The sequence below is a fragment of the Oratosquilla oratoria genome, chromosome 16 (assembly GCF_046742065.1).
Source record: "Oratosquilla oratoria isolate Oo_2021 chromosome 16, ASM4674206v1, whole genome shotgun sequence".
Taxonomy (NCBI): domain Eukaryota; kingdom Metazoa; phylum Arthropoda; class Malacostraca; order Stomatopoda; family Squillidae; genus Oratosquilla; species Oratosquilla oratoria.
Window position 1 is genome coordinate 62,235,775 of NC_134792.1, and position 21,762 is coordinate 62,257,536.

Here is a 21,762-nt window from a genome sequence, read left to right on the forward strand (position 1 = left end):
TTAAGCTCCAGAACACCAATTTCTGACCCTCCAATCATATCTGACTGAGGCAGAGAACATCTAATATTCTAAAGCACCATCATGACTTCACCTTATTACTACACAATCTTCCACAGATCTATCCCATTTTATTCAATGGCACTTTTTCCTTGTGGCATTATTAAAGTTTTTGGATTCTGTACTAATTAATTTAAATGAAAAAATTCTTGGCTTCAATGAAATTAGGCATTCTGTACTGCCTTCAAAATTTCCCAATTTGGCTGCTGGCCCACAAGGGACTTGTTCACCTTTGCATGAAGTAGTATTTTTTCAGTGATAACCAGCACTTGTCTTCAGAGAAAATATTGCACTAAAAAGTGAAATCGGAGATATGTTATGGATGGCAATAGAGAGGCGACAGTCCAAGTTACAAGTAGCATTCTTTTTTTGAGTGCAGATCAGTCTCAAATTGTGAAAGAATGTTGTGTGGATCTGATCTGTTGGAATGTCATTGGAAGTTCCTAAAATACTGACAGTCCATTCCCCATTTGGGGGCCTTTGTGTGAAGTATCTTTCAAGTTTGGGAGTGACTCTCTTCACTCAGTACTCCTGAGCAAGGTAGAGTCCAAAGCCTTGGTTGCCGTTCTTTGAAATTATTGATTTGCTTTAAATTACAAGTTCCTTATCTTGGAGAGGGCTTGGAGGGTATCTCCTTACAGAGATGTAGATTAAAGAAAAAAAATCCTGAATTGTTTATAATATGGACGAGCTGCCTTGTTTGATGTAGAGTAACAAGGTATCCACACAATCTTGAACTTGGCCATTGCTGCTACTCTATTGGTTTTCAGCAACCACCTGAGCAGCAATTTTCTTTGCTGAAAGCAACTGGTAACTTGGACAAGAGTAAGAGCATTGTCTAAATTGTACTGTCAGGACTGATTGCCTCTTCAAAAGTTGGGGATCAAACTAGGATCTCTCTCCAGGAACCTGTAGGTTTCTGGTATAGAATGGCACATTCCATTAATTCTGGAATTAACAGTCACTGTAAATTCCCCTTCTTCACCATACCAACATGGATTAAAATAATACACTCCACCAGCAATGCTCACACAACAAAGTAACTGGTTTTAAGAAAGAGGTACCATGAAACAAAATGGTAGTGGTGGCAATATAAACAAGACATCTGATGCTGTCCCTGCATACCATCAAGAAAGGTCACAGGAATATCTACAAGTGATTTACAAACTTAATAGCTGGTAGAGAATGCAGTCACAGAACCAACTAAGATCAAGAAGTCATACAAAGAAGTCTATTGTCAATGCTGTTCAGCCTTTTCACAATTTACCTCCCCTCCCCAAAGCCAGAATCTAACATCAAAGCACTCACACATGCAGACAGCCTAACAATAATTCCACAACAACTTCCAAAAATACACAAAAATACTTTAAACAGCTGGAGAAGGGCTGACACATAACAGGATGTCAATAGGCCCACAAAGGTCCTCAATAACACTGCTCACCTGGCAACCACGAGTCCAGGAAATGCCCACCTGTCTCATTGCATGGCAAGCCCTTTTCATAAAAAGCATAACCTTAAGCCCCCTGCACCAGAAATTTTATAGGGAAAGCTTTTAAGCTTGATCAGTCAATCTATCCATTGCTCCAGGTTCCTTTTGCAGGAGACCCACATCTCCCTGGTGACCATCGACAGCCACTGGATGGGCTCATAGGTAATTCAGGGAAGAAATAATGGGGTGTTGTCTAGGGATTGTTAGTGCAGGGCATTATATGATGAAATGTTCAGTGTCTTATGTGGTGGTTACAACTGCAGCAGTTTGATTTTGTGGTCAGATCTATTCTATGATGGTACTGTCTAGGTGCTGGATGGTGTCCTAAATGCAAGTATGCCAGTGTGCTCCTTATTTCTCTTGAGAAGGATTTTTCTTGGGGAGAGGGGTGATGTTGGTGATGCACTTTCTTGAAAAGCATGTATAGTGATCTGGGTGTGAATATGTATTTGTGTGAATGTGTTATGTGGTGTGGGTGGTATGTATTAGTGGTATGCTGCTGTTTTTTTTTCTACATTCATCTGGTGGAGTTTGTGTGATAAGAAATGGATGAGTAGGGTCGATGGCTCTAACATAGAACTGTATACCTATAATTTTCATGTGATATTCTATGGGGAGGATTTTAGTTGCTGTGTGCAGATGTTCTATTTGGGTGGTTCTAGTCCATCCTGTCATTACTCTCAGTTCTCTCTCTTGTATCATCTGTTTGGCTGATTATTGGAAACCATGCCATAGATACATAGTTGGATGGTTCTCACAAAATGACTGATGGCAATAATCTGTCTCCTCTGCAGCCTGAAGACCATGCCTGTGGTAAACTTTGGTAGATTAATGTTCCTGTTGGTATTCATTGTCAGATCCCTGACCTGTGGGCTGATCATATGAATATCATGTTTAAAAAAAAAATATGTGTATATATATATATTCAATTGTAGCAACCAAAAGATTTGTACAACAAAGTTTGGCACAGTATAACATGTAAGAGCCACACTAAACTATGCATCCAAAGCCTGGTTACCAACAGTAAAGAAAACAATGTCTACAAACAGTACACAATGAAACCCTACGAGAGGGATTGTGACGGCTGAAATGGCAATCCCAACTGGAATGTTGCAGTTGGATTTTTTCTTAAACATACAAAGCCCCACTGATGTTCCATCCTTTTTAAGAAACCATACACTGAAATCATATATGCATACACATCCAGCATATACTGAAAGTACTTTACAGTGGTTCCCAACTACTAATAACATCCCATCAGTGCCTCTCTCAGGAGGGAATCTACATACCATTTCAAAGTACAGTACTACCTCTCATTAACGGACGTTAATTAGCCGTGTTTGCTGTGTTTTTGGTGCTGTGCAATCACTATGCCACCCAAAAACCACTCCAAATCAACGGATTATTCACATCAATGGACACCGTTACTCCCCTTTTAGTCTGTTAATGAGAGGTAGTACTGTACTGGATTTAAAGTAAATGTTTCACAAAACACATTCTAGAATTCCATGGGCCCCAGTATATAACCACATGAATTTGGTGTTCTGCATGGAAAAAACTTAGTTCACAATGGTGGTGGAAATTGTTCTATTCATACAAATGGCAAAATGAAGTTTCAATCTGGAGACGTCATTTTGTCGCAAGTTTCCTCACCAATTGAATTAAACTGTATACCATTAGCCAGAACAAAATCTGCAAGTAATATTATAGAAGATGGGTTAAGCCCTATTTTCAGTGTCATACCAAGGGGTGAAGTCGATGCTTTCAGTAAATCAAAACTTCCCTTGTATTTTTCATTTTTACGAGTCTTTTTGTTTTTAGACATTCAAGGATTTTGTTCTGACAAATTCCAAATGATTTTGTATAGCTTAGAAGACATTTTGGGATGGAGAGTTCCATTATTTTCAATTACCCTGATAACCCCATCAGAACTACTACAACAAATATTAGGTATCCCTTTTTGTACAAAATGGCTTTTATCCCTTTATTCTGGCTGACATCCAACTTTTATTCTGATGTGTGTGTGTGTGCGGCACCCCTTTGGTAGTAAAGAAGACCTATCTTGATTCACCCCTTCTGTACTAGATGGCACTTGAGTTTGATTCTGGCTGCTGCCAGGTTATGTTATTTAGCTGTGTGGCACCCTTCATTAGTGAAGGTATTAAGGATTTATATTGGCTAAAAGAAAAAAATCAATTTAGAGGAACATCTAAGACTGAAATGGATGTGAATTTATTCACTTGCTATTTATTCATTTAGTAAAAAAAAGGGAAACCTATCTTTAGTTAATGGATAAAGCCTGTCTCAAACAAATCATAGGTGATGGCAACTGTCTTATCTGGTCATCATCACATGATTTAAGCATGAGAGACACCTCCAATCATTGAAGGTTAAACATAAAACCTGGAGAGTTGAAATCTTACCTTTCAAATGCTCCTCCAGCTGTGGCAAGGGAACAATCAAAACTTCAGTTTGTTCCCCAGCAACACCACATACCTTCTTCATTCCTCTGTTCTCACTTGCATCACCATTAATCTGTTGAAAAGGAAAAAAAGAAAGAATAAAATTTCTTCCTACACAAGACTATTTTCATTTTCATTAACTAGAACTATACTTACCAGCAGCAGCAGTGGTTGACTGATAAATAAAACTTAAGTTGTTTCCTTTACCTATAATCCTCTCTCTACACCTTATTTTCTTTATCTTTCTTGCCTTCTTAACATGCCCTAGCCTCATTGTTTCTTCTTTCCTATTCTTACTCCTTAATTCACTTTATAAACTATCTCTCTCCTTTGCTCCGAATACATTTTTTCCATTCCTCTTAACTTTACAATTTGCCATTCTAATCCTGTTTGAGTCCCAACAAACTCCATTGGCTGTCCATCTCCACTGTAATATCCATTCTTTAACATAATAAAAGATAATATTACTATCCTCCTCAAGTAAAACTTACCTTGGAGTAGTGGAAATGCATGAATCAAAGCCTTTGGCTCCTATGTGCTAACATACAACCTTGAGGTGGTCCAGGAGCTGCAACGTCTACGTCGTGGGACCACCCCCCAACCCCAAGAGTTGGGGGCCAATCAGCAGCAACCACCCCTGGCCATCAGCTCTACGCAGATGGCACCGATCCCCAAGGAGGAGCTACGCCTACCTGGGGGAGTACCACAATCCTTTTTTCCAACATACAATGTTACGTTTTTTCTGCACTGAGGGGTGATTTTCCGGCGATCACCCCTCTTCTTCTACTATTAGCCGGAGATGTAGAGAGCAATCCTGGGCCCACCACAAAATACACATGCCCAACATGCTCTAAACCCATTACTTCGAGCAGACAGACAAAGGGCTCAGTTCAGTGCAATATGTGCAAAAACTGGGCCTACCTCACTTGTACAACACTTGCTGACACAAACCAATACACAAACACTTGGACATGTTCTACCTGCCCTCCAGTAACCCCACTCCCACCTCCCCAACCACAGCCAACACCCTTACCCACTCCCAATTTCCCTTTGCCCTTACCCCCGATTAGTACTCCCCTTCCTTTGTCCCCGTTCTCTCCTTTCCCCCCCTCTGACCCAGATCCTACACCTTCCCCACTACCACCCCAACCTCAACCCCAAACGGCAACATACAACACATACAAAACACACAACATCAACATATTACAACACAACATTGACGGTATTAACACTAAAAAACATGAACTTGAACACTTTCTTAAACAACACAACATACACATTGCGATTTTACAAGAAACAAAACTAAGACACTCACACAAAACACCATCATTTCATAATTACACCACCATCATACAAGACCGGACTGACGGCAATGGCGGTGGACTCATCACCTTGATCCACCACTCCATCTGTTTTGTGGACACAAGTGCCACAACCAAAATTCTCCTCCCTACCACAGATAACACAACAGAAACCCAATCCATTCGAATCCGCACAGGCAACAATTCAACACTGACAATAGTTAACATGTACATTCCCCCCCAATCATCCCCCACAGTTCCAAACACCTTCAGACCTCAACTTAGCCAACTAACCTCAATCCCCAACCTGATCATGGGTGGTGACTTCAACGCCAAGTCGTCTGCCTGGTATGTCGACAACCCTGACACAGACAGAGGGCTTGATATACAGACTCAGTTCGACTCATTGACTATCATGAACAATACGCATAATCATACACATATCCCACACCAAGCCCTCTACACTCCCTCCTCTCCTGATATCACCTTTTGCTCCCCCTGCCTAACCCCAACAACATCATGGAGAGTGGTCGGAGCCCTTGGCTCTGACCACCTTCCAATCATCATCACCACCAAAACAAGATGCACCCCAGCTGGCCACAGACACACTTACACCAATTACAAGAGAGCTAACTGGGAAGCTTTTACTGAAGAGACAGAACAACATTTTGAAACACTTAACAGTACACCAATCACAAACATAAACAATGCTGTGCACGCTTTTAATACAATCATACAAAACGCAGACAAGAGATACATCCCTAGAGGCAACAGAAAATCACACAACCCCAACTTCACACCAGAAATCCAAGGCCTCATCAGACAACGTGACACACTTAAACACGATACCCCCATACCTATCCCTCAAAACATAGCAGACCAAATACAGACACTAAACACTGTGATTGCCAATAAAATACATGAACAAAAAACACAAAATTGGCAAAACTTTATCAATACACTTGATCACAAAACAAACACCAGCAAATTGTACAAAACACTCAACAGCATCACACTATCCAACACTAACACTACACGCTCTCACGCAGCAATAATCACAACAACAGATAATCTACCCTCAAACAGACAACAAGCAAACGCACTCATACGTCATTTTGCACAGACGAGCCATCTTACTTCTCACCCTGACGACCGACGCACCATTCGACGTAAGAAAGACTTCCCCACAGACTCAGACTATACACCCTTCATAGACAGTCAGACAAAACTCATAATGCATAATCTCAAGCACTCATCTGCCTGTGGCCCTGATAACATAAGCAACATCCACCTAAAACACATTGGACCACAAGGTATACACGCACTCACAAACATTGCAAACTACAGCTATTCACACAACACTATACCCGACATCTGGAAGCATGGTAAAATAATCACCATTCCAAAACCGAACAAAGACCCAACAATTCCAACATCGCACCGCCCAATCACACTTCTCTGCACCCCCTCTAAAGTCATTGAACGCCTAATACTTAAACTTGTCACACCATATATTCCCCTTGCTGACTCACAACACGGTTTTAGGCCACTACACTCCACAAACACTCTTCTGACAAACCTCACACAAAGAATTTTAGATGGCATCAATTCAGATACGGCCCCACCACACAACACTTCTTATAACATTGGACATTAGTAAAGCTTTTGATGCTATCCCCCGCCACAACCTAACAAATAAAATATATAACACAGACATGCACAATAACACCAAAAGATGGCTGGCCAATTATCTGGCAGGCAGGAATGCTCATGTGTCATATAATGGCCAATCATCGCACATCAGAAACATTAAGAACGGAGTACCACAGGGCTCAGTTCTATCCCCCACATTATTTAATCTATACATGCATGACTTACCCACACCAGACACCTCAGAAATACAAATCTCTTCCTACGCAGATGACATAACAATCACATGCACACATCGTAACACAGACAAAGCTGCAGAAATAATCCAGCCTTACCTTGACACACTCAACACATGGTTCATCACAAACAGACTCAAAATAGCTCCAACCAAATCTACAGCAACACTTCTCACCAACTGGACAAAAGAACACAAATACATACCTCATCTCTACATCAACAACACTCTAATACCACACACAAACACATCGAAAATTCTTGGTGTAACATACGATACATCCATGTCTTTCAAACAACACCTCACAAACATAAAAAACAAATGCACACCTAGACTTAACGCACTTAAGTCAATCACTGGAACAACATTTGGACAAAACAAAGAAACTAATATAACAATATACAAACAATGCATACGCTCAGTGATGAATTATGCGAGTCCTGCATGGGCTCCTAATCTCAGTGAGACACACCACAACACCCTTCAAATCATACAAAACAAAGCCCTAAAAACAATTACAGGCTGCACAAATACAACACCTACAGACCATTTACACCATGAAACAAAAGTCCTCAAAGTCAAGGACCACCTCGACATGAGAGGCACACAAACACTTGCTGCAGCCACCACAAACACATCACACCCGCTACACTACATAGCAGAACACCCACACACACCAAGAAACATTAAAACTACACTCAAAGACCTTTATTACGCACAGATACTCTCTTCTCTTCCTCCACAACCACCAAATACCAGCCTCCGGAAACATATTCATAATCATATCACTCACCGCTCCATTAACACACTGAAAGACAACACACTGCTGCATGCCAGACCCCCTGATATCCACCCTTCTGAATCCTCTCTCCCACGAAAGGACAGAGTCCACTTGGCCAGACTGCGATGTGGTCACCACCCAGCACTTCTAAGCTACCAGAAGAGGCTGGACGACCATGTTGTGAACAGCTGCCCAGGATGTAACACTTCACCCCATACCATACAACACATAATGGAAGACTGCATTATACACAATCATGCACGCAAACAACACAACATACACTCTATAAAGGATTTGTGGGAAAACCCAGTTTCGGCTGTGGCCTTCCTTGGGGAGACGGGACTGCTCGGACAGACAGTCTAGGGAACGACAACAACAACAACAACCTTGAGGTGCCCCTGTTTAAAACAAAATACATGCTGTTGCCTGAGTGACTTGGTAAAATCAGTCCCCATAACCTTTGACTAGTACTACAATAATAATATTTTTGTTCCTCCCTTCTTTAAAAAAAATTTTTTATTAAAAAGAGGATAGCAGAATCTCAGGGCGAGACGTGGGGGCTGATTGTAGGTTACTGTGTGGATAAGACCCTGGAAAATGACCAACTGTTGTCCCATCACCTCCTGTTCCCACCTGGGAGTTGCCAAAAGTGAGGCAGTGACAGACTGACAGTACATTCAGTCACCATCTCTCCCACTAAATAACAATAACTTATTTCAACTAACAACTAGCAATGGTGGGAGCTAGAGATGGAAATCTCTGGAAGGCCTTGGTCACAGTAGGCAATGTAGGCTCAAAGGTCACCCTGTATGAGGATGGGGGGTAGCACAGCAGCTCACCAGCAGCCTACATGACTGAACAACCCTATTTAAGATTTGCTCCACTCACCCTACATGGATAAGAGGTTAAAAATGGAGCCCTAAACATACCCACACCCAGCATGGTCACCCAAAACATGATATGAATAACAATGAAAACAAAACCGCAACAAGGAAGGAGCAACCAAGGTCCCTCAGTGGCACTCCCGCTTTGAATTGCAAAACTTTCTAGTGAGTAAAATGCCCATCCCCAAACTTGAGAACAGCCTATGATGTTAATACAAGAGCAATTACCCACCCTCCCAGGGTAATATTTACCACTGTTAACATTATCAACATACTCAAGGACCACATTCAATAATTACAACCCCAATCCCACTAAGAGAAATAGCCTTCCCAAACTTACCAAGCCCAGTCAACCATCAATTTGACCCATACAAGATAAAGTGGACATTGAACTGGACTACCCAAGATTCTTGGTCCTAACATTTAAAATCAGTGAGGGCAGTCCACATCCCACCTCTGTAATACCATAGATGCATACATATACCAAAGGCTTTTCCCCCTTACAAGGGAGGTAGCCAAAAATCAATAACATAAAATCCATTACCACCCATTCCATCCCCACATACTCCACTCCCATCTACCCCCTATCCTCCCTCTTATCTTGGCACCTCCTGGATGATGGGTCATCCCTGCATCTCAACCACTGCCCTGGGTCAAAAGAAGTGTCACAAGACACAGCACATCCACAGCAAGGCCACTTCATTAAACTGATGATCCACCCTCTCCATCCCCTCATGCAGAATAGGAGAAGACGGGGAGAAATCCCTTCGGGCTGAATCAATTTATTTTTCACACATACTCCCTCACCCCTCATCCCCCACCCACTCCTTTTCACGCATCACAGCATCATTCATACACAACCATTCTCCATTCACCCCTATCTTGTCTTTTCCCATCCTTCCTCAGCACACATTCCCCTCTTTCCCAATGCCCCTATTACCCCACCAATCCATCTCATCTTTGGTCATCCCCTCATGTTCACTCCTTCTACCTCTGCCTTCCACATCTCTTTTACTTATCTTTCTCCACTCATTCTTTCCACGTGTCCAAACCATCCCAATATTCTTTCATCAACCCTATCTCCCAACTCCCTTTCCACCCCCATTCTCCTCCTCACCTTGTTTCTCAATCTATCCAACCTAGTAACCCCTATCATACTTCTCATCTCAAACACATTCAAACTTCTTCTCTCTTCCTCTTTTATGTTCCATGTTTCTGCCCCATACAGTGCTGTCAGCACAATCACTCTTCATACAATCTCTTCTTAGCATCCATTCCCAAATGTCTATTTCTCATTACACTTTTTAATCCACCAAGGCATTTACTTGCTGCTCTCAATCTACATTCTACCTCTGGCTCCACTCCTCCCTTTCCCACCACATTCGCACCCACTTTCCACTTCTTCCAGTCTCTCTCCCTTAATACTGTACTCACTTCTAATATGCTGCCACTTTCTCCCCTTGTACATCTCATCACCTTACTTTTACCCACATTTATCTTCAACTTCCTTCTTTTGCACACCTTCCCAAACTCTGTCACTAATTTCTTCAGTACCTCCTCTGATCCTGCTACAAGCGCATTTTCATCAGCAATCAACAACTGGTTTATCTCCCACTTTTCTCCATTTTCTTTAACCATCTCCAGTCCCCAACCCATTACCCATGTATAAATTGAACAGCCAAGGCAACATAACACATCCCTGATGAAGTTCCACCTTTACCTCAAACCACTCAATCTCTCCATTTCTGATTCTAACACAAGCTCTACTATTCTCATAAAAACTCTTGGCTGCTCTTAAAAGTTTTCTTCTTATCCCATATATCTGCAATACCTTCCACAGTGCCTTTCTGTCTACCCTGTCATAAGCCTTTTCCAAATCCATAAAGGCCCCAAAAAACATCCTTACCTTTTCCTAAAGCTTTCTCACATATCTGTCTTATCACAAAAATCTGATCCACATAACTCCTACCTGTCCCAAACCCATACTATTCCTCACCAATTACTTCTTCTGGTCCTCTCCTAATCCTCTCAATCAAGACTCTCCCATAAGCCTTTCCAACTACACTTAACAAATTGATCCCTCTGAAACTACTACACTCACACTTGTCCCCTTTTCCCTTGTAAAGTGGAACTATACAGGCACTCCTCCAGTCCTCTGGCACTCTACCCTCTCTTAAACATTAAATAACCTCACCAACCAGTCCACCATCACTGTACCTCCTTTTTTTATAACATTCTGTATGACAGCCATCCAACCCAGGTGCTTTACCTGCTCTCATCATCTTGACAACTGCCTTCACCTCATCTTTCCTTATTCCTCTTCCATTTTCCTCACTCATCACTTTCATTTTCTTAGCACTTCCCACTACATGATACCAAACAAAAGAAATAATGGAAAGAATAGACAATAAAAAGTGATAAAAGTATAGTTACAAAAAATATAAACAGTACAGTAAATCCTCATTATACGATACACGTGCGTTCCTGAAAACCTTACCGCAAATTGAAATTACCGTATACCAAACCCATTATAACATGTAATAATAGGATATGGCAGACGTACCTTCTCCCTGATCTTTCCTCTTCAAAATATCTATCAGATACCATATCTGTGAATTTTTCTTACTGTAAATAGAATTGAGGGTAGTAATTACCAAATACTGTAACTGTGAATTTACCGGATAAAGAATTACCGTATAAGGAGGACTCACTGTATAAAGATCAAGACCCCCAACACTAATAGTGACCTTCAAGCAATTACAAGTTCTACCATACCTAACTTGATTATTTGAGATATTAACCAGAGAAAAATAACACCGAAGCCTACTTGGAGAAACTAAAACAATGGCTATAAAATAACAGAGATCAACAGTTTTACTCACACCAGACAACTATGAAAAAAAAAATATATATATAGTAAGATGAAATAGCCAAATCCTTCCATTGGAAAAAGAATCCAAAAATTCTAGGCCTCACATATGATACTCATATGATTTTCTGCCCACACATCAAAGAGCTGACAGCAAAAATCAACAAGATAACAAGCCTGATTATATTCATTACAAGCATTGATAATATTCACTGCAATTCATAAGAACCACCCATAACTACAGCATACTCCAGTCTAGGGCAAATCATGGTTATCATGATTCTCTCATCTGGTCTATATACATACATATACCAAGGGTTTTCCCCCTTACAAGGGAGGTAGCCAAAAAGGAAAAGGCATAGAATCATTCCCACCCATTCCATCCCTGAATACAATCCACACCCCTCCACCCTCCCTCTTATCTTAGCACCTCCTGGATGACGGGTCATCCCTGCACCTTGTCCACTGCCCTGGGTCAGAAGCATTCTTAAATTGTGCAATAGTTTACAATCATTCCCAGTGATCCTTCTGATATGTGATTCTAGTGACAAAATTTCCACAATCATTATTTCCAAGCTCTTCTCATCATTCACGTTTGTACATACATACATACATATACCAAGGCTTTTTCCCCCTTCCAAGGGAGGTAGCCAAAAAGGGAAAGGCATAAAAACACTCCCACCCATTTCATCCCTAAATACACTCCACACCCCTCCCACCCTTCCTCTCATCTGAGCACCTCCTGGATGACGGGTCATCCCTGCACCCTGCCCACTGGCTTAGGTCAGAAGCAGTGTCGTTTGTAATTATATAATTTCCCATTTTATAGGGTAGTGATAGCCTATTCTTACTTAACACTTCAGTACAAGTAAAATTCTTATGTGCAGCACTGGCTGCCATGTGTATGATGCATCATACTACTTTCATTATAAAATTTAAGTCACTACTGTATTACTCAATCTTTTACTCTGAGTAATGATAAATGCAGAAAACATGATCAAACCAGTTCACAGAATCTGGGGGTAACTCATGTACAACTACAAAAAAAATATATAATCAAGACATCGACATTGGCATCCTTATGTACCCACTTGCTCCTCATGACACCTACATAGGTGTCATCATACTGAAGAGGTTAAGCCCACTTATACATACATACATATACCAAGGACTTTTTCCCCCTACACGGGGGGTAGCCAAAAAGATAAAGGCACAGAAACCACTCCCACCCATTCCATCTTCTATATATTCCACTCCCCTCCACCCTCCCCTCTCCCTCTCATCTCGGCACCTCCTGGATGACGGGTCATCCCTGCATCCTGTCCAGTGCCCTGGGTCAGAAGCAGTGTCGCAAGACACAGCACATCCACAGCAAGGCCCCTTCATAAATTCGGCGAAGCCCATTTATAATATCTAATTTTTCTGCAGTAAGTTGTACTTCCTATTCCCAGCTTCACTCATGTGCCCTATCCAGATCTTCCTATAACAACATGCAATTTTTTTGCTCTTCACTCCTGATCTTTGCATTAACAGCAAGTAAATTACCACAAGTAAATTAGTAGATACATACATATACCAAAGGCTTTTCCCCCTTACAAGGGAAGTAGCCAAAGTCAAAAGGCATAATTCCACTCCCACCCATTTCATCCCCACCCACTCCACTCCTATTCACCACCCCTCACTCCTTTTCTAGGCTCCTCCTGGTAGTGGGAAATGCTTTTCTTCCCACATGGAAAGAATGAGTGAAGAAAAGTTAGTAAAAGAAGTGTGGAAGGCAGAGGTGGATGTAGTGAACAGGAGGGGATGATCAAGGATGAGATGGATGGATGGGGTAAAAGGGGCATTGAGAAAGAGGGGGATGTCTTTTGAAGAGGGAAGGGACAAGACAGAAGATAGGGGTGAGTAGAGAATGGTTGTACATGGATAATGCTGCGATGCACAAAAGGGAGTCAGTAGGGAATGGGGGGTTAGGGTGTGGTTATGAGTTAACAATATTTTGACGCAACCACAAGGGATTTCTCCCCATCTTCTCTTTTTCTGCATGAGGGGATGGAGAGGGGAGATTGCCAATTAAATGAAGAGGCCTTGCTGTGGATGTGCTGTGTCTTGTTGTATTGCTCCTGACCCAGGGCAATGGATGAGATGAAGAGGTGACCCATCATTCAGAAGCCAAGAAAAGAGGGAGGAAGGGAGGGAGGGGTGGTGAATGGGTGGGAGTGGAATTATGCCTTTTGACTTTGGCTACCTCTCTTGTAAGGGGGGAAAAAGCGTAACTAGTTTTTTTACCCATTGTGTCCTGCAACACTCCTTCTGACCCAGAGCAGTGGGCAAGATGTAGGGATGACCTATCATCCAGGAGGAGCCAGGAGGGAGAGAGGGGGTGAATGGGAGTGGAGTATGTGGGGATGGAATGGGCGGGAATGGATTTCATGCCTTTGTTTTTTGGCTACCTCCCTTGTAAGGGGAAAAAGGCCTTAGGTATATGTATGTTATTGAAATATAAAAAGAACATTACTGACTCCTATGATACTCCACTAGTAATTTCCTTCCAATCAGAAAACTGTAATTAATACCCCAAAACTACTACAACAAACAGAACCAGAACTCTTGGAAAGAATTTTCAAGACAAAAAGTAACCGAAGTCTACCATCCCTAAAGAAAAATACAACACAAACAACCGTCACACATATCTTACCTGAGAGATCTACGGGAAAGCTCAGGAACCATTACAAGCCACTGTGGGTTTCCAGTGAGTGGAACTTGAAGCACTAATTATTATCATTATTATCCTCTTTATTCTGGGTGCTGCCATGTTATCTTATCCAACTCCACATGACTCACATCGTAGTGAAGTAGGTGGTGGCGAAGAGCCTATGTCAGAAGGCACATAGCTGCAGCTGAAGCTATCACCTTAACCCTATGTGCTTGGACTGTTAGGGCAGGTAACAGTCACTGCTCGGAACTGGAGAGGAGCACAGGACTCAAACCTACAACCATGCAAGTGTGAGATCAGCATGCTTCCAATTACACCACCATGGCACTTGTGAGGTAGCTTATCATACAAATAAAATATAACATTCATCCCATGACAAAATCTAATATCTACTTTGCATAGTTGATTAACTTCTACGGTTGGACCATTTTAACTTCTATGGTGGGACCATTGGGGGGTATCTGTAAGTGGTGACCAAGCAAAATAGGTATCAGAGAATCATCTACAGTAAACCCTCGATATAACAGATCTCGATATATTGGATATCAGATATAATGGACAAAGAATCTGATCAGACAAACCCTTGCTATAATGAATGAAAATCTGTTATATTAAGGGATCCTTGGTTAAAATGTATCTTCAGATATAACGACAGACCCCTGTCCCCATATCATCCATTATATTGAATGTTTACTATAATTTCTAATCTTACTAATTTCTAATACCAAACAATACATACATACATACATATACCAAGGCTTTTTTTCCCCTTACCAGGGGGGTAGCCAAAAAGGACAAGGCACAAAAACATTCCCACCCATTTCATCCCCGAAAACACTCCACACCCCTCCACCCTCCCTCCCATCTTAGCACCTCCTAGATGACGGGTCATCCCTGCACCCTGTCCACTGCCCTGGGTCAGAGGCAGTGTCGCAGGACACAGCACATCCACAGCAAGGCCGCTTCATTAAATCGGTGACCCCCCCCTCTCCATCCCCCCATATAAAGGAGAGGACGGGGAGAAATCCCTTCGGGCTGCGTCAAATATTTTTGCTCACACACACTACCTCACCCCCATTCCCCCGTCCAATCCACCTCTTGTATCACAACATTTTCCATATACAACCATTCTCCATTCACCCCTGTCTTCTGTCCTCTCCCGTCCTTCCTCAACTGACATTCCCCTCTTCCCCAAAGCCCCCTTCACCCCATCCATCCATCTCATCCTAGGACGTCCCCTCATGTTCACTCCCTCCACATCTGCCTTCCACACCTCTTTTACTAGTCTTTCTTCACTCATTCTTTCCAAACAAACTTTGGGGTATTTCCATCGGATATAATGGATCCTCAGTTATAACGAATCTTCGGATATAACAACAGACCCCTGTCCCCATATCGTCCGTCATATCAAGGATTTACGGTATCCCATCTTCAAAACCCATTAACACCCTTATCTCCAGCTGGAGGTGCAACCATGAGGTAGTGACAAGGTGTATGCAAATGGCAGTTACTCCTGAGTCTATCAAAAGAAACAATAGTAACATACCAATAAAGACTATGTCCTCACATGTTGTTTTTTTTACTGACACGTGTTTCCTCCACCTTTTCAAGCAAGAGCAGCTGACAACTGGTGACTGTTTGCTCCTACAAATATTAGTCAATGACAGAAACAATTCCACACTCAGACTCCAATACTTCTTACTAGAGATCTATGGAAGGGGTTGGGGACCAATGCCAGCCACTGTGAGGCAGTGAGTTTCCAGTTGTTGAAACTTGAAGCAGTAATCATTATCATTACCTCTACAGTTACAAGCTTCATGGTAACACTGGAGATACCTGGGTCCAAAGCTACCTCTCTTCCAATGCCAGTCACTCTTCCAGTAAGAGATGTCTCTTCCTTTAGCTCTCTCAGTGCTGTTGCTTCCACAGTTTCCCCTGGATCTATCAAGCCTTGTATCACAAAAAAGAAAAACAGAAAAATATTGTGGAATATTATTAAAGCATTCTTGATCCATAATGATAATAAATGTTGTCTCAAATTTCATTGACTACAAACCCACAACCTCACAGTGGCTGGCAATAGTTCGTGTTATCATAGATTTCTCTGAGGAGAAACTTTGGATAATTGTTGATGTATTAATGTGGGATTGTTTCTACATCACCAACTGAAAGTAATGAGAGGAGGGAAGCAGTTGCCAATTGTCACCTTTCCATATGTGAATAATTGGGCGAAATAGTTGAAGACAATAGAGGTCCAGAGACCAAGCATCATCCCCTCAAGGCTGCACTTCCAGCTGGAGGTGAGGGGATTGGTGATGATGATACGGTTTAACGTCACACACTCCCCCATATCGGGAGGGTAGGACAGTACCCTTCACAGAGGGCTTTGTAGCATGGAACTTAATGAACCATGCCCTTGGTTCAACTTCGCCGGTGGCAGGATTCAAACCGCCCTCACCTCGACATTCGCCGCAAATAACGACGCCCTAATCCGCTCAGACAGGGGATTGGTAGGTTTAGAAAATGGACAGTAAGGAGATGATTCTCTCAGGTGTCCATCTTACAAGAGCACCACAAGTAGTTACCTAGCATTGCTCTTTCTTGATTCATAGGTTCAATCATACATTAATGTCAATTTCTAACTCTAACAAGGAATAGAGGGACCAATGATGGGTACTTGCAAGTTTGGCGAGATGGATGTCAGAGAGAATCTTTTCCTTGTCACACATCTTCAAAACCTATCAACATCCTTGTCTCTATCTCAAAGTACAGACTCAATGGGCTGACAAAGTTTCCAGACCAGGCTCAAGAACTCTATCAACTTTAACTGTATTTTATTGATCTTTTTACATAAGGTGAGCTGACAACCAATGATTGCTCTTTTCCTATTACTACATGCTGGTGGCATAGAAACAGTCCCTGCATTAATACAACACACAGAGAGCTATGGGAAAGCTTGAGGATCATTGCCAGCCACTGTGGGGTTGTGGGTTTCCAGTCAGTGAAACTCATGTGATGATGATGTGATATGATTTAACGTCACACACTCCCCTCTATCGGGAGGCTAGGACAGTGCCCCTCAGAGTGGGCTTTGTAGCATGGAATTTAATGAACCATGCCCTTGGTTCAACTCTGCTGGTGGCAGGATTCGAACCGACCTCACCTCGATCTTCACCGCAAGTAACGACGCCCTAACCCGCTCAGCCAGTGAGCTTCATGGCAATGATTATTAAGGAATGGATCTAAAAGGAAATAGGGTGGTCTTTCTGCATGCATACATTCATTACATACACTGTATACAAATTAATATGAATATAGAGGTGCTGATGCAATAAATTACATTAGATCAGATACTACTAATATGCAGAGCTGAGCACTTTCCTAGGTGTGTTCCTCAGTGCATTCTACATTAGTTTGGCCACAGTTAATGCTCCCAAACTATTAAAGCAATATAGGTCCTGGTATAGTATGTGGCCTACCTTTTGGATGTGGCCTACGAAAAAAAATTTTGGTATAGTATGTGGCCTATTGGACTTTTATTTTGGTATGATCTTGTCTCTTAATCTTTAATAGTTTGGGAGTGCTAACCGCAGCCAAACTAAATTGGAACACAACAAGGAAAGTGCCAAGCTCTGCTAATGTTTGTATAGAAATTACTGGTAGTGGGAAATGCCTTTCTTAAATATGCTTATGTCCATACATATACACATTTATGTCTATCTATATACCAAAGACTTTTTCCCTGTTGTGAAGGAGGTAGCTAGCCAAGGCATACACCCACCCCCACCCATCCATCATCCATTTGCTTCCTATTTATCTTAGCTCCCTAGCTCCTCGTGGATAAAGAGAGTCATCCTTGTATCCTGCTCACTGCCCAGATCAGAGGCAATAAAGGAAGACATAGCACATCCACAGCAGGGCCCCACCACACTTCATTTACATTGCAACCTTCCCTCTTTGTCCTCTCATGCAAAAATAGAGAATACTACATACACATTTGCCCTCTTTTCCTTTATAAAGCAGAACTGTACAAACACTTCTCCAGTCCTCCAACAAACTCCATTAAGCACACATTAAATGACCTCAAAACCCAATCCACTATAACTGTTCCTTTGTCAGACATTCCACATGACGCCCATCCATCCCAGATGCATTGCCAGCTTTCATAACTTTCAATGCTCTTTCTGCCTCACCCTTTCCTATAGCCCTGTCACATTCTTAGATCCATCCACTGCCCTAATATATATCTAAGTTATTTCCCACCATTATCAATCTCTATGCACATACTAGCAACATCTGATAAGTATCAACAGGCCCTTTTTCCCTCATAAGGGGTGCCTTTGCCAAGACATACACCATCTATCCCATACCCATTTACTGCCCCTTCTATCTTAATTCTGGTCCTACTCCTTTTCTCCCTTTCACCGTCTACAATTCCCTAGGTACCTCCTCTCATTTCACCCTATCTCACCAGTGTTTTTTTTAATGCTAGTGATATGGTTTAACGTCACAAACTCCCCCTATCCGTAGGCTAGGACGGTGCCCCTTATATAGGACTTTTTGTAGCATGGAGTTAATTAACCATGCCCTTGGTTCAACTTTGCCAGTGGCAGGGTTCAAGCTGCCATCCCCTCAACCTTCACCGCAAGTAACAACAACCTAACCCACTCAGTCAGCGAGCTTCCTTTTATGTTAGTACTTCACCAATTTCCCTGGTCACCAGTATTCTAAATCACCATTACCCTTTTCTCCATTTGTTGATTTTGCTTTTTTTTTTTCAACAATTCAAAATCTTGGTATCTTCCATTAATTCCTTGATTCTCTTTACTTGGTGCAAATCTTTTCAATCTGTACCTCTATCTCATTTTGTCTGCAACCTCTAAGCTGACACACACCTTGTATAAGACACCTTTAGTAATTCCTATATGGGTCTTTAACCCATTCAACTCCGATGACAAGATGTCTTGTCATTTGGTCAAATAAAAAAAAAATCATAATAAAACAACAAAATGTTTGATGATCAAACAGCACCAGAAAAATATGACGTCATATTTTTCTGGTGCTGTTTGATCATCAAACATTTTGTTGTTTTATTATGATTTTTTGTTTTATTTGACCAAATGACAAGACATCTTGTCATCGGAGTTGAATGGGTTAAATGATGGAAAATAAACCTATAATCTGAGTTGTTTTCATTTTCCTCCATCATGATTTATAGGTTCAAGGCCTTCAATGAGATGGACGAGGTGAAGAGAGCGTTGGAAGTAAGAGGAATGTCTACTGAGAAAGGATGGAAATGGCAAGAGATGAATGTAGAATGGCTGTACATGAACACAGACACAACATGACACAAAGGGGATTTCTTCTCTGCTCATATAATGAAGCAGTGGGGGTAAATAGAATTCAGCATTTCAGTTGTCTGGCACTACTATGGAAGTGCCATATTTTAATGCATTGCCTCTGAATGACCCAAGCGAACAAATGTAATAGAGGACAGGGATGACCTTTCCTCTACAAAGAGTTATGATGGGAGAGACAATGAACAAGTTTCATAAATGGGTTTAGGGTACCATGTCAATTTATAGTCCATTCACAATCATTCTCCATTCACACCTATCCCTTCCCTTTTCTCTTCCCAGCTCAAAAGAAATTCCACTTTTACTCAAGGCTTCCTTCACCCGATCCATCCATCTCATTCTCAATCTTTCCCACAAGTTCACTCCATGCACCTCTGCCTTCAGCACTCTTTTTGCTAGTCTATCCTCACTCATTGTTTTCATGTGCCCAAACCAACCCAGTAATCTTTCATCATCCCTGTCTGCCAGCTCTCTTTCCAACCCCACTCTCCTCAACTCCTCATTTCTTATTTTATCCTTATTCATAACACCCACCATACTTTTCAAATACACAGAAATTTCTCCTTTCTGGCTGCCTTAAATTCCAAGTCTTCATCCTACACACTGTAGGCACAATCATCCTTTTATAAAATCTGTTTGCATCCATCCCCAGATACTTATTTCTCATGGCACTTTTCATTCTTCCAAGACTTTACTTGCTTCCCTCATTCTACAGTTAACCTCCATTCTCACTCCTCCATTCTCTGTTACATGTGCTCCTAAATACTTAAAACTATCTACTTCCTCTAACCTCTCTCTTTTAAGACTTCCTGCCACCCTCACCCTTTGCATATCTCGTCACCTTGCTTTTACCCACATTTACTTTTAACCACCTCCTATCACAAACCCTAGCAAACTCCATCACTAACTGCCTGGTCCTGGAGCCGCAGTGTCTACGTCGTGGGACCACCCCCAACCCCAAGAGTTGGGGGCCAAACGGCGGCAACCAGCCCTGGCCACCAGCTCTACGCAGGTGGCACCGATCCCCAAGAGGAGCTACGACTGCCTTGGGGAGTACCACAATCCTTTTTCTCAACATGCAATGTTACGTTTTTTCTGCACCGAGGGGTGATTTTCCGGCGATCACCCCTCTTCTTCTACTTTTAGCCGGAGATGTAGAGAGCAATCCTGGGCCCACCACAAAATACACATGCCCAACATGCTCCAAACCCATCACCTCGAGCAGACAGACAAAGGGCTCAGTTCAATGCAATATGTGCAAAAACTGGGCCCACCTCACTTGTACAACACTTGCTGACACAAACCAATACACAAACACTTGGACATGTTCTACCTGCCCTCCAGTAACCCCACTCCCACCTCCCCAACCACAGCCAGCACCCTTACCCACTCCCAATTTCCCTTTGTCCTTATCCCCAATCAGTACTCCCCTTCCTTTATCCCCAATCTCTCCTTTCCCCCCCCTCTAACCCAGATCCTATACCTTCCCCATTAACACCCCAACCTCAACCCCAAACGGCAACATACAACACATACAGAACACAAAACATCAGCATATTACAACACAACATTGACGGTATTAACACGAAAAAACATGAACTCGAACACTTTCTTAAACAACACAACATACACATTGCAATTATACAAGAAACAAAACTAAGACACTCACACAAAACACCATCATCTCATAATTACACCAACATCAGACAAGACCGGACCGACAGCAATGGCGGTGGACTCATCACCCTGATCCACCACTCCATCTGTTTTGTGGACACAAGTGCCACAACCAAAATTCTCCTCCCTACCACAGATAACACTACAGAAATCCAATCCATTCGAATCCGCACAGGCAACAAATCAACACTGACAATAGTTAACTTGTACATTCTCCCCAATCATCCCCCACAGTTCCAAACACCCTTCAAATCATACAAAACAAAGCCCTAAAAACAATTACAGGC

General features: G+C 42.1%; 1 protein-coding gene across 7 annotated transcripts in view; it reads right to left on the reverse strand.

Moving 5' to 3' along the window:
• LOC143034080 (ADP-sugar pyrophosphatase-like) overlaps positions 1-21,762 on the reverse strand; it is a 37,842-nt gene that overhangs the window by 404 nt on the left and 15,676 nt on the right. For 5 of the 7 annotated variants that reach the window (XM_076199991.1, XM_076199992.1, XM_076199988.1 and 2 more), the window contains exons 5-6: positions 16,240-16,391; positions 3,786-4,081 (exon numbers count right to left, since the gene is read on the reverse strand). In XM_076199991.1, coding sequence (XP_076056106.1) covers positions 3,881-4,081; positions 16,240-16,391 — 353 coding nt within the window. In that variant the 3' untranslated portion in view covers positions 3,786-3,880. Of the gene's footprint in view, positions 1-3,785; positions 4,082-14,423; positions 14,716-16,239; positions 16,392-21,762 lie in introns of those variants that run through there. The other 2 variants (XR_012967226.1, XM_076199994.1) reach the window with 2 other exon arrangements.